This window comes from Mobula hypostoma, chromosome 18 (assembly GCF_963921235.1).
Source record: "Mobula hypostoma chromosome 18, sMobHyp1.1, whole genome shotgun sequence".
Taxonomy (NCBI): domain Eukaryota; kingdom Metazoa; phylum Chordata; class Chondrichthyes; order Myliobatiformes; family Myliobatidae; genus Mobula; species Mobula hypostoma.
In genome coordinates, this window is record NC_086114.1 from 11,843,392 (window position 1) to 11,857,759 (window position 14,368).

At 40.7% G+C, this 14,368-nt stretch overlaps 1 protein-coding gene across 1 annotated transcript in view; it reads left to right on the plus strand.

Annotated features, from left to right (window-relative positions):
- LOC134358330 (tetraspanin-3-like) overlaps window positions 1–14,368 on the plus strand; it is a 71,574-nt gene that overhangs the window by 21,903 nt on the left and 35,303 nt on the right. The window contains exons 2-3 of the mRNA XM_063070448.1: window positions 8,077–8,268; window positions 12,773–12,847. Of these exons, the coding sequence (XP_062926518.1) occupies window positions 8,077–8,268; window positions 12,773–12,847 (267 nt within the window). The remainder of the gene's footprint in view (window positions 1–8,076; window positions 8,269–12,772; window positions 12,848–14,368) is intronic.

Consider the following 14,368-nt stretch of genomic DNA (forward strand, 5'->3'; position numbering starts at 1 on the left):
GAAGGCGGATGAGTTGAGGGCGTGGATTGACACGTGGAATTATGACGTTATAGCAATTAGTGAAACTTGGCTACAGGAGGGGCAGGACTGGCAGCTTAATATTCCAGGGTTCCGATGTTTCAGATGTGATCGAGGCAGAGGAATGAAAGGTGGGGGAGTAGCATTGCTTGTTAGGGAAAATATTACAGCAGTGCTCAGGCAGGACAGATTAGAGGACTTGTCTACTGAGTCCTTATGGGTGGAGCTGAGAAACAGGAAAGGTATGGCCACGTTAGTGGGATTGTGTTACAGACCACCCAATAGTCAACGAGAATTGGAAGAGCAAATCTGCAGAGAGATAGCAGGCAACTGCAGGAAACATAAAGTTGTGGTGGTAGGGGATTTTAATTTTCCATATATTGATTGGGACTCCCATACTGTTAGGGGTCCAGATGGTTTAGAGTTTGTAAAATGTGTTCAGGAAAGTTTTCTAAATCAATATATAGAGGGACCAACTAGAGGGGATGCAATATTGGATCTCCTGTTAGGAAACGAGTTAGGACAAGTGACAGAAGTCTGTGTAGGGGAGCACTTTGGTTCCAGTGATCATAACACCATTAGTTTCAACTTGATCATGGACAAGGATAGATCTGGTCCTAGGGTTGAGGTTCTTAACTGGAAGAAGGCCAAATTTGAAGAAATGAGAAAGGATCTAAAAAGCATGGATTGGGACAGGTTGTTCTCTGGCAAGGATGTGATCGGTAGGTGGGAAGCCTTCAAAGGAGAAATTTTGAGTGCAGAATTTGTATGTTCCTGTCAGGATTAAAGGCAAAGTGAATAGGAATAAGGAACCTTGGTTCTCAAGGGATATTGCAACTCTGATAAAGAAGAAGAGGGAGTTGTATGACATGTATAGGAAGCAGGGAGTAAATAAGGTGCTTGAGGAGTGTAAGAAGTGCAAGAAAATACTTAAGAAAGAAATCAGGAGGGCTAAAAGAAGATATGAGGTTGCCTTGGCAGTCAAAGTGAAGGATAATCCAAAGAGCTTTTACAGGTATATTAAGAGCAAAAGGATTGTAAGGGATAAAATTGGATTTTCTTGGTCCTCTTGAAGATCAGAGTGGTCGGCTATGTGCGGAACCAAAGGAAATGGGGGAGATCTTAAATAGGTTTTTTTGCGTCTGTATTTACTAAGGAAGCTGGCATGAAGTCTATGGAATTAAGGGAAACAAGTAGTGAGATCATGGAAACTGTACAGATCAAAAAGGAGGAGGTCCTTGCTGTCTTGAGGAAAATTAAAGTGGATAAATCCCTGGGGCCTGACAGGGTGTTCCCTCGGACCTTGAAGGAGACTAGTGTTGAAATTGCAGGGGTCCTGGCAGAAATATTTAAAATGTTGCTGTCTACGGGTGAGGTGCCGGAGGATTGGAGAGTGGCTCATGTTGTTCCATTGTTTAAAAAAGGATCGAAAAGTAATCTGGGAAATTATAGGCCAGTAAGTTTAATGTCAGTAGTAGGTAAGTTATTGGAGGGAGTACTAAGAGACAGAATCTACAAGCATTTGGATAGACAGGGACTTATTAGGGAGAGTCAACATGGCTTTGTGCATGGTAGGTCATGTTTGACCAATCTATTGGAGTTTTTCGAGGAGGTTACCAGGAAAGTGGATGAAGGGAAGGCAGTGGATATTGTCTACATGGACTTCAGTAAGGCCTTTGACAAGGTCCTGCACGGGAGGTTAGTTAGGAAAATTCAGTTGCTAGGTATACATGGAGAGGTGGTAAATTGGATTAGACATTGGCTCAATGGAAGAAGCCAAAGAGTGGTGGTAGAGAATTGCTTCTCCGAGTGGAGGCCTGTGACTAGTGGTGTGCCATAGGGATCAGTGCTGGGTCCATTGTTATTTGTCATCTATATCAATGATCTGGATGATAATGTGGTAAATTGGATCAGCAAACTTGCTGATGATACAAAGATTGGAGGTGTAGTAGACAGTGAGGAAGGTTTTCAGAGCCTGCAGAGGGACTTGGACCAGTTGGAAAAATGGGCTGAAAAATGGCAGATGGAGTTTAATACAGACAAGTGTGAGGTATTGCACGTTGGAAGGACAAACCAAGGTAGAACATACAGGGTTAATGGTAAGGCACTGAGGAGTGCAATGGAACAGAGGGATCTTGGAATACAGATACAAAATTCCCTAAAAGTGGCGTCACAGGTAGATAGGGTCGTAAAGAGAGCTTTTGGTACATTGGCCTTTATTAATCAAAGTATTGAATATAAGAGCTGGAATGTTATGATGAGGTTGGTGAGGCTGATTCTGGAGTATTCTGTTCAGTTTTGGTCACCAAATTACAGGAAGGATATAAATAAGGTTGAAAGAGTGCAGAGAAGGTTTACAAGCATGTTGCCAGGACTTGAGAAACTCAGTTACAGAGAAAGGTTGAATAGGTTAGGACTTTATTCCCTGGAGCGTAGAAGAATGAGGGGAGATTTGATAGAGGTATATAAAATTATGATGGATATAGATAGTGAATGCAAGCAGGTTTTTTCCACTGAGGCAAGGGGAGAAAAAAACCAGAGGACATGGGTTAAGGGTGAGGCGGGAAAAGTTTAAAGGGAACATTAGGGGTGGCTTCTTCACACAGAGAGTGGTGGGAGTATGGAATGAGCTGCCAGACGAGGTGGTAAATGCGGGTGCTTTTTTAACATTTAAGAATAAATTGGACAGATACATGGATGGGAGGTGTATGGAGGGATATGGTCCGCCTGCAGGTCAGTGGGACTAGGCAGAAAATGGTTCGGCACAGCCAAGAAGGGCCAAAAGGCCTGTTTCTGTGCTGTAGTTTCTATGGTTTTTTCTATGGTTTTTTGGAAAGCATCAAATTGGATAAGTCATCGGGACCGGGCGAGATATACCCCAGGCTACCGTGGGAGGTGAGGGAGGAGATTGCTAAGCCTCTGGCAATGATCTTGGCATCATCAATGAGGATGGGAGGGGTTCTGGAGGATTGGAGGGTTGCAGATGTTGTTCCCTTATTCAAGAAATGGGGTAGAGATAGCCCAGGAAATTATAGACCAGTGAGTCTTACTTCAGAGGTTGGTAAGTTGATAGAGAAGATCCTGAGCAGCAGGATTTATGAACATTTGGAGAGGCATAATATGATTAAGAATAGTCAGCATGGCTTTATCAAAGGTGGGTTGTGCCTTATGAGCCTGATTGATTGAATTTTGAGGATGTCACTAAACACATTGACGAAGGTAGAGCAGTAGAGGTCGTGCATTTGGATTTCAGCAAGACATTTGGTAAGGTACCCCATGCAAGGCTTATTGAGAAAGTAAGGAGGCATGGGATCCAACGGGACCTTGCGTTGTGGATCCAGAATTGGTTGCCCACAGAAGGCAAAGAGTGGTTGTAGATGGGTCATGTTCTGCATGGAGGTCAGTGACCAGTGGTGTGCCTCAGGGATCTGTTCTGGGACCCCGTTTCTTCGTGATTTTCATAAATGACCTGGATGAGGAAGTAGAGGGATGAGTTAGTAAGTTTGCTGATGACACAAAGGTTGGGGGTGTTGTGGATAGTGTGGAGGGCTGTCAGAGGTTACAGCAGGACATCAATAAGATGCAAAACTGGGCCGAGAAGTAGCAGATGGAGTTCAACCCATATAAGTGTGAGGTGGTTCATTTTGGTAGGTCAAATACGATGGCAGAATATAGTATTAGTGGTAAGACTCTTTGCAGTATGGAGGATCATAGGGATCTTGGAGTCCGTGTCCATAGGACACTCAAAGCTGCTGCACAGGTTGATTGTGTGGTTAAGAAGGCATATAGTGCATTGACCTTCAACAACTGTGGGATTGAGTTCAAGAGCTGAGAGGTAATGTTACAGCTGAAAAGGACCCTGGTCAGACCCCACTTGTAGTACTGATCTCAGTTGTGATCACCTCACTGCAGGAAGGATGTAGGATCTATAGGGCACAGTTTTAAGGTGCTTGGAAGTAGGTACAGAGGGGATGTCAGGGTTAACTTTTTTATGCAGAGAGTGGTGAGTGCGTGGAATGGGCTGCCGGCATCTGTGGTAGAGGTGGATACAGTAGGGTTTTTTAAGATGCTCCTGGATAGGTACATGGAGCTTAGAAAAATAAAGGGCTATGGATAAACTTAGGTAATTTCTAAAATAAGGACATGTTTGGCACAGCATTATGTGTTGAAGTGCCTGTATTGTGCTGTAGGTTTTCTATGTTTCTATGTCTATTTCTGTGTGCTAACACATAATGTTGTAGACCTCTCAAGTCACACCTCAGCCTCCTATATTTCACTAAGAATAAGACCAGCCTTCTTGCATCTGCAACCCGTAGCTGGACAACACTGATAAACCTCTTTTCCACTCTTGCTTGAACCACATCCTTCCTGTAATGTGATGAACAGAACCATTATGAATACTGTTACAAACCAAGCAATGTTTTATGCAATTGCAACAGGGCCTCCCAACTCAATGCCTCAACCCATGAAGGCTTCTGCTTTCTACCAGAATGTTGTATTTCCAACAAGTTAGCCTCGTTGTGCTGTTATGTATTTATTGCTGTCAACATTATTTTATACTGCACTTCCAAATTTGGCTTTGTTACTTAACAAGTCCCTGCTGGCTTTCCTGTGTTACTAACACAGGAGATTGCTGGGAATCCAGAGTAACACACAAAATGCTGGAGGATTTTGGAATGTCTGGTAGCGTCTGTGGAGGGGAATAAACAGCTGACGTTTCGGGCCGAGACCCTTCTTCAGGATTATGGAGTCCTGATGAAGAATCACAGCCCAAAATGTCAACTGTTTATTCCTTTCCGTGGATGCTGCCTGACCTGCTGAGTTTCTCAAGCAATTTTGTGTGTTTCTTGTAATAATTCTTTTTGTCCTTGATTTTATCTCCCAAGGTTCCTCAAGTTCAAATTTATTATCATTCAACCGTACACATGTCTACCGCTGAATGAGACAACATCCCTCCAGATAAAGGTGCATAACACAATACATACAAGTTTCATGCATAACACAAATTTTACCATAAAGTAACAAGTTTGTATTGTATACATGTATTATTTGTTAATTTATGGTAAATAGTAATACTACTTGTGCTTCATATGTGATGAGACCTGGGTGGTGGCAGCGAGTTCAGTAGTATTATGGCCTGTGGGAAGAAGCTGTTTTCCATCATAGCAGTTCTTGTGCTAATGCTATGGCACTTCCTCCTGTTGGTAGGAGGTCAAAGAGATTGTTGGAAGGATGGGAGGGATTGCTGATGATGCTAAGGGCCCTTTGCACACAGTGCTCCTGATAAACATCTCTAATGGATAAAAGACCACTCGCCACTAAAATTAAACTTTTTGCTTTGTAATTGCCCGGCATGTCCTGGATATATTTTATTTTGGGCACTGATAACACTTCTATTCACCTTAAAACTCCTTTATAACAATATTGAATTGGAAGATGAATGGGAAGCCCTTTTGTACTTCCCATGCTGACCTTCCCTCAACATTTTATAATGTGTGCATCTCAACCATATTTACTTTTGCATAACCAGTTTTTCTAATGCTTCTCCAATCTGAGAAACACAACCAAGTAGCCTAACTACAAAGGAGGAGGATATGATTCAATCATAGATTGTTTGAATGATCTTGATCTAATTTGTAGATATAAGAAATTGAATCTGTAGCAGAAGCTATTCACTCTGATTAAATAGCATAATACAGGTCATTTGGAATGGACAGGACAGGTACAGTACTTTATAAAAAATATACAGTAGACCCAATGTGGCATGGTTTAGATGTGACAATATTAACAAATACCTTAACAAGCAGAATGTTTTAAATTAAGGTATCCAGAAAGATGTCAGCTGGTGTATCATTAACTATAACACCTGCTACAAGGTTCTTGCTCTTTGAAGATATGAATCCTAGTCACAAGGAGAAATGTGCAGATGGGTAGAACTGGCTCCACAACTTTAGCCTGCTGCAGTATTAGTCAATTGTTTCAATGTCGGATTTGCGGTCTGCTATTGGTTCCCGGTATGTTATCAGTTTCTATTTACACGCCTCCAGTGATGGATTGTTTCCGTTGGCTGACCTGGAGCATTCATTCCTTAGTATTTAAATTTGTAGAGCATAGAATCTTAAAGGAGTCCTTGAGCTCCTAACCAAATTGTATTTCTGTGTTGTTTCCCCTGGCACTGACATGCATTATATATTCAGAATTGTATCACACAATTTTAAATAAATGCGATTTTCTTTGCATATTATTTAAAATCTTGAGTGGCTTCAGAATTGTCTTCAAATTGTTTACTTGTAAATTAAATTTGGGCTTATTAATCAAACTGTCCATCAGTCTCACTATGTTGGTAATTCGAAAAGCAACTTGAGCAATTAACCAGATTGCAAGGTACAACCCATGTGAAGTTTCTAAGTTTTCCTAATTTCATACTTGGAATATGTCATTGCCATTTAACTGGAATCTGACAACTTGTACTTGTTCGTTAATCACATTTTACTTACCTGGACACAAGGAGATCAGCATGGCCTCCGTCGCTGCTCTGCACTGAAGTCTGAGCAAACAAATGCTATCTTTTTTTTACAGAAACTGACACCAGTTATCTATAAGTATTGAACTAATAGAAACTTCTGAATCCCAATATTTGCATATTTAAGTAAATCTCAGCTGTTAATAACCAATTAAATCCACGTGTTAAGAATTAGTACAATAACTGTCCAATAAGTGTTGCCCTAGAATACTTTCTTTTGCATTTTTATCTTGTCTTGGTATGCTCAATAACCTTGGTTCCCAAGCTTGAAGAGAGTTAGACTGTCAAGAACCACATTCAGCCTAGGTGACTGCACACAGTTGTCAGCTAACCATCTTAACTTGTTGCCCTAGTGAACTTCCACACAGCGAAAGGCTGTGTGAAGTGTTTGCACTAATTTTAACCCTTATTTTGCTGCAATTTCCACCCTTCCTTTTTGACCGTAAAGGATGACATCTTATGAATTTCAATAGCACATAGTCTCTGAACCTTGATGACAGCTTCATCAGGGGCAATTGGCTGATGGAGGGCAGTGTCCTGTGAATAGAGTAATGAAAAGTGCTTTTAGTATGCTTGCTTCATAGGCCAAAGCAAAGTGTCGGGACATGTTGAAGTTGTTCTTTTTTTTAAAGATACATTATTTACACTGCACTTGGGTACAGGAAGGATGTGGTAGCAGTAACCAATGTGCACAAGAGATTTATTAGGGTGTCGGCTGGAATGGAAGGCTATAGTTAGATTGGATAGGTTGGTTTGCTCTCACTGGATGTAGGAGGATAAGGGGTGACCTTACGCAAAAATTGTTGAGGGATGATAGATGGAATAGGTAGTAAAAATAATGTTCCCAAGCAAGGGAGTGTAGAACTGGATGGCAAAAGTTTAACACGAGGAATTCTGCAGATGCTGGAAATTCAAGCAACACACACCTGACGAAGGGTCTCGGCCCGAAACGTCGACTGTACCTCTTCCTAGAGATGCTGCCTGGCTTGCTGCGTTCACAAGCAACTTTGATGTGTGTGGCAAAAGTTTAATGTAAGAATGGGGAAATTTAAAGGAGATTTGAGTGGTAAGTTTTTTCCAGAAGTTGGTGAATATCTGTCAAAGGAGATAGAGGAAGCAGATACAATTATGTTTAAAGGGTGTTTGGACCAGTTTTTGGATATGAAAGGTGTAAAGGAACATGGGCCTGATTTGAGAAAATGGATAGGTCATATTTGGCATGGACGAGGTGGAGCGAAAGGGCCTGTTTCTGTACTGTGCATTTCTGTAGTTCCCTGCACTACTTCCTAGGTTTGCACAGAGGAAAATAACGGTTATACGTACTACCTGATCCAGACATATGATGTGTTTGGGAGCAGCTGGAGATGGGTGATAAATGAAAGGTTGTGAATGCCCATGTTGCAACACAATTAAGGTGAAGCCAGTGGTTTGAGGTGAAATATAGCTAGCTGGTAAAAATACTGTCTCTTGCATTTGACTATAGAGTAAAAGTAATTGCAAAGTATTCAATGTTTTCCTTTTGTTTTACCACACAGGCGGCAGCAGGGATCCTTTGTTACGTTGGTGCCTATGTCTTCATTACATATGATGACTACGATCACTTCTTCGAAGACGTCTACACGCTGATACCTGCTGTTGTCATCATAGGGGTCGGGGCGCTCTTGTTTATAATTGGTTTAATTGGCTGCTGTGCCACTATCCGTGAAAGCCACTGTGGCCTGGCAACAGTGAGTTGGACAAATTTTATTACTAATAATTTGGAGTAATGTGTTCTGTCTGAAGGCATTGCTCTAGCTTTTTGAAATGTTCAAAGTATTTTTGGAACAATTGTATTTTAAAATCTGTTTTTGAAATTAAGATTCTCTTTTTTTTAGATCAAATATTGCTTGAATATCATTCCTGGCCGGAATATTAGTTTCAAAGCTCATTCAGAATGTATCATGAATCTGAAGGAAGCACAGTTATGGAACAAATCAAGGATTTGTTCATCTTATGCATTTACACGTATTAGGAATTTGATGTGGTGTGTTGGCTCACTGTGCGGCAAAAAAACATCAATTCTACAGAGTAAAGAATTAGATAAAAATATAGAAGTTAAAATAAGGATATAGAATAAAATGTGCATAAATATCAACGTATTTACAGTGTAAACAGCATTATAAAAAGAGGTTTAAATTGCAGTACAGTAACAGATAGAGGGGTAGGGATGCTAACCACTGTGGTTTATTAGATTAACTGTCTAGTGGAAGAAACTTTTAAGATGGTGTGAAGTTTTTGTTTGATAACAAAGGAACAACTGTATTTTAAATGCTGTCTCCGGTAAGCATATTAATGTACAGTGATTTCCGGATAATTGCAACACATTGGGGCCAGTACATTTTGGCCCAGTTAAGCATCTCCCCCAATTAGCTGAAGTTTAATGGAAATCGATAAAAGGGTGTAAAAAAAGACAAACTACAGTTTAAATGAGTAACAAATTCCGTATTTAAACGAAATACAGAACAAATTAGAATTTTACCAATTCAGTACTATAAAACTGTGTATTAGTTCCTTAAAGTTAGTTCCTTAAAGCATAGGAACTCATCCAGTGTATGCTGCCATGTTCTTTTGATTGACTGTAACTGAACAAAATCAGCACAAGCATCTAGTGCAGAAATGGACTGCCTTCATACAGTGCTTTCACTGATTGCATCCTCCAAATCTTCATTTTCATTGCAACATTCAGGATGGTTGTCGATAACGTCAAATTCTTTGTAGATCACAACTGACTCTTTTTTAAAAATTGTTTGCTCTAAGCTTGGTCTAACAACCACGCAAGTGTACACAACCTACGCCAGTTAGAAACGGTTTGGCAACAGTCTCCTGCCTCAATTAAACAGCATAGTATTCTAAATAAACAAAGAGAATTCTGGCTATTTTCTCCATTTTTTTCTTTAAGAGTTGCTCCAAATATGCAGCTGCCCCGATTAGCCAATGGCCTAAACCATTGTACTTGAGGACTGAAATACAAGCCATGAATGATACCATCTAATTATCATTTTCATAAAGTTCTAATTTTTTTTCTCCCTCAGATTTGTACTTCCCTGACTTGTACTGAGATATAGTTTCAACAATAAAACTGTCAATCAGAATCAGGTTTATTATCTCCGGCATGTGTTGTGAAACTTGTTGACATGGCAGCAGTAGTTCAATGCCATATATGATATAGAAAAGAAAAAAATAAAGTCAATTACAGTAAGTGTATATATGTGTATGAAGAGATTAAAAATAGTGCAAAGACAAATAATATATATTTTAAAAAGTGAGTTAGTCCTCCAGAAGGAAGATTTAAACTTCTTCAGGTAGGCATCCCTGAAAGAGACTTCACAGTGTAGTAATCCAATCACAAATGAGAAAATTTGTGAATGAAGATCACACATGCTGGAAATCTAAGCAACACACACAAAATGCTGGAGGAACTCAGCAGGCCAGGCAGCATCTATGGAGAAAAGTGCAGTCCTGCTGAAGAGTCTTGGCCCAAAACGTCGATTGTGTTGCTTGGATTGCCAGCATCTGCAGATTTTCTCTTGTTTGTGAGTTGGTCCTCCATTTCGTTAAACCTTGCCAATGAGTGAAAGTAGAAATAAGCAGTTCCACATCTTTTTGAAACTTTTCCACCCTATCTGTTAGTGGTCTAGTTGTGTGCTCACATTACTCACCACTTCTCTCCTGGGTTGAGTTGGCTAGGTCATAACAGGTTGGGAATCAAGTCCTCAGTAAGTAAGAAGTTGTGGAGAAATGGGTTTTTGGGTTGTCAGTCAGTCAGTGGGTGCCATCCCGAATCCGGGGTTGGCAGCTATGCACCTCCATCTTCTTCGATCTTGCGACAGCACCGAGTACAGCCTCTCCTCCCGTTTGTTCTCGCTGGCCGCCTTGGCACCACCTGCTGCAGCCCCCGCTGAACTCGAGCCGGAGGCTGTGTTGGCCTCCAGCTGCGGCCACTTCTTTGAGCTCGGCCCTTCCTTAGGCAGAGGCCTTGGGCAGGTCCAGGCACACGGTGCAGCGCCCAAGTTCATCATGTCTCTTCTAACTAAGGGCATAGCATGCGATTCATAGATATGTGGTGAGGCTTTAATCTCTTCCACAGAAGATGGCCGTTGGCTCACAAGGAGCTCATCCGCCCTTTATCAGGTCTTGTTTTTTTTTAAGTCCTGCTGGGTGTCCTCACACCCTCCTCACCAGACTAAGTCCAGTGGGGGAGCTGGCCCTAGTCGCTGACCACTCGACCATGGCCCCCAGCCGAGCGCCAGGCGCCCGCTCCCTGCCGAATCTCTCCGAACATCCGGCACCCGACTGAAAACCATGGTCGAGCGGCCGGCGACCAAACCGAACTACTTAAATAAACAGTTAATGCTGGTAATGTCATTGGCAGAGACTGACCGATCTTGCTGATCAGTTTAAATGAAACATTCCCATGTTAATAACAAGTGCCCCTACAAATAAATACTGTTGCATTTTGTTATCTTCCAATATAAAGAAATGAAAAGATACTAATTGCAAAATATGATTTGAAAGATGCTGTTGATGATCTATATCAGGGGTCCCCAACCTCTTTTGCACCGCGGACCTGTTTAGTATTGACAATATTCTTGCAGACCGGCCGACCGGGTGGCGGGGGGTGGTGTTCAAGTAGTGTTGCCAACTTTCTAATTCCCAAATAAGGGACAAAAGTAGCAGTCAAATACGGGACACTTGTGTTTACCCTGAGAAAGGCTATCATGACCATGAAACCTTGCACGGGCACCTGTGTGCGCATGCGTATATGTGCCAGTTTTTTTCTACAAATTGGTTTTGGCTTAATCTTCCCGATTCTGTTAAGTGAGACTACACTGTACGTACATTATTTCTACTTTATATAGGCTGTGTATTTATTATATCATTCCTGCTTTTACTATATGTTAGTGTTATTTTAGGTTTATGTGTTATTTGATATGATTTGGTAGGTTATTTTTTTAGTCTGGGTACGCTCAAAAATTTTTCCCATATAAATTAATGGTAATTGCTTCTTCGCTTTACTCCATTTCCGCTTACGAACGGTTTCATAGGAACGCTCTACCTTAGTGGGGGAAATACGGGACAAGGGCAGTCCCGTATGGGACAAACCAATTTAGCCCAATATACGGGAAGTCCCGGCTAATACGGGACAGTTGGCAACCCTATGTTCAAGTTCAACAGTACATGACAGGGAATGAGGAAAGGTGCAGCTGACTCATGTCGTTTCATATCGCCAAATAATATTGTTTCCTCGCGGCCCGGTAGCACATGCTTTGCGGCCCGGTGGTTGGGGACCACTGATCTATATGTAAACTGTGCTAGTTCTGCTGAAAGTGTACAGCATGCTAAAGTTGCTGTGCAGAAATCTGATGAATAGGTTGGTGATATTTAAGAATTGGTTGATTTTGCATTATATTCATTAATAACCTCTTTGGATGAGCAATATTAGAAAGCATTGTTTATACTTTGTTACCCACCTGAGATTCACAAACAGCACGACAGCACAGAACTGGGCTTTTAAACCCACAACGCCCATGCCAACAATCAATTTCTTATCTATACTAACTTTTTACACACTTTTTTGCCTTTTCCATCCAGATGCTTAATTATTTTGAGAGTCTCTGTCTCTACCACTCAGTAGGTTCCAGATTCAAACCAATCTCTGGGTTTAAAAAAGTCCTTCCTCAGATCCACTCCAACACTCTAATTTTGTGTACTTTTTATCAGATTTGCTTCTTGGCTCCAAGAAAATCTGAGCTAATCCATTCTCTTCCATCCCAGGCACCCTGTCCAGTGCAATCACATCCTGTCTATTGTGTGCTGACCAGAATCATTCACTCTTGTTGACCAATTGTAATTGTGTACATGATTAACACTAGAGCACCTGCACTTAAGCAATGCTGACCATCTGAGACTATTGGAATACAGTGGTATTTAATGGAAAATCAAGACAGAGAATATCCTTAAATCCCTAAATTGGCAGCCTTTAGCCTGTTGGTTGCCAGATTAAGTGACTTTTGAATGGCCAAAAAATCTTTGTTTAACTTTTTTGTATCTGTTTAGAAACATTTATTGTTGGGTAATAAAAGAAGCTGCACAGTAAGGAAAAGTCTATTTTGAAATTAGTTCGGATTATTATTTGTAACACAAATTCATAATACTACAGAAACTGAAAAGCTTTTCTCTTCTTCACACAAGTTTGTGCTGATTCTACTGATAGTTTTCATCACAGAAGGAGTTGTCGTAGTACTTGGCTACATCTACAGAGCAAAGGTAAATGTTCTATTTCCTGTTTTGTTTAGGATAGGAGAGCCAATGTTAATTTTGTGTCTTTGAAAAAAGGTGCAAAAAGATGGCTATTCATAACTGAAAAGCTGTAGCGGAAAGCTTTACTGTTGTAAATGTCATTTGTATTTACCAATTACAAACTGATAAAAGTAGATAAAATGCCTGTAATTTGTATAATTAAATGTCAGTTTGTGCTGCAGTAACCTGTGAGACATATCCTTTGCACACATTTGTGACAGATGTTTACATTTCAGACCCAAAATTCTTTTGTTGTGTGAGAATTAAAACAGCAATATATTGACAGCATTAATAGTCTCTAAATGTCACAGTGTTCTGCTCAGTCAGCACCTTGGATTTCATTTCTATTTCCTCTCACCTATTTAACTGATAGTTGAGCTCCAAAGAATGGACAAAAAGAAGTTAGATGATCAATTGCTCATGTCTTGGAGTTAATTTCTAAACACGTGTGTAGAGAAACTTGGATGCTTGGCTTCAAAGTGTGATTGAGAGAGCAGCTTTGTAGCAATCACAACACAAAATCAACTTAGCAGTCAAAGTTCAAAGTAAATTTATTATCAAAGTACGTGTATGTCACCATGACCTGACCTGAGATTCATTTCCTTGCAGACATTCACAGTAGAACAAAGAAATGCAATAGAATCAATGAAAAACTATGCAGAAGCTGACAATCAGCCAATGTGCAAAAGAGGGCAAACTGCAAATACAAAAAAATACATGCATACATACCTCAGAATGAAATACCCTGGTTTCCTTGGCTACATAAGTCTAGGGAGGGCAACCTCCAGCCCCACCAAACTAATGAGATTGAGGTACTCTCCCACCCCAAACCCCAGTTTGTGTGGATGCTGTGTAATTTCCTCCCTTGTTACAAATGGGTGCCATGAAATAACAGTACACTGCATGCAGTTAAAGGAGTTATATTTATAAATCTTAACCAAAAGGTTAATAACAAAAAGAAAAGAGCACATTCTAATTAAATAATCAAATATGCACAGATTGGAGCTCATCTTGAACTTCTGTGTCACGCAGGAGCTGGGCCCTCTTCAGTGTGAATGCCCATGCCACCTTCCAGACATTGCTTGCAATCCATCTTGAACAAATGGGTGTCCCACTGGGTCGTATGCTACAACCGATTCTCCCCAGCATCTTCTCTCTTCACCTGCCACCGAACAACAAAAAAAAAAACCTGACTAACCTTATTGTCCCTCACCAAGAAAAGCTCCCACTAATTGGATGGCACACATTCCATGTCATCCCTTATCTTCAACAGTAACCCAAACAAACCAAAATGGAGCAAGCTGAAAACGAGCAGCTCTTACAAAACTGCCAAAATGAAATACATACAATATAACAGTAAAAATATGAACCAGGGCATTACACATACATAAATAATACTTAGAACATGAGTTGTAGAGTACTTGAAAGTGAGTCCATGGGTTATGGAATCAGTTCAGAGTTAAGGTAAGTGAAGTTACCCAAGCTGGT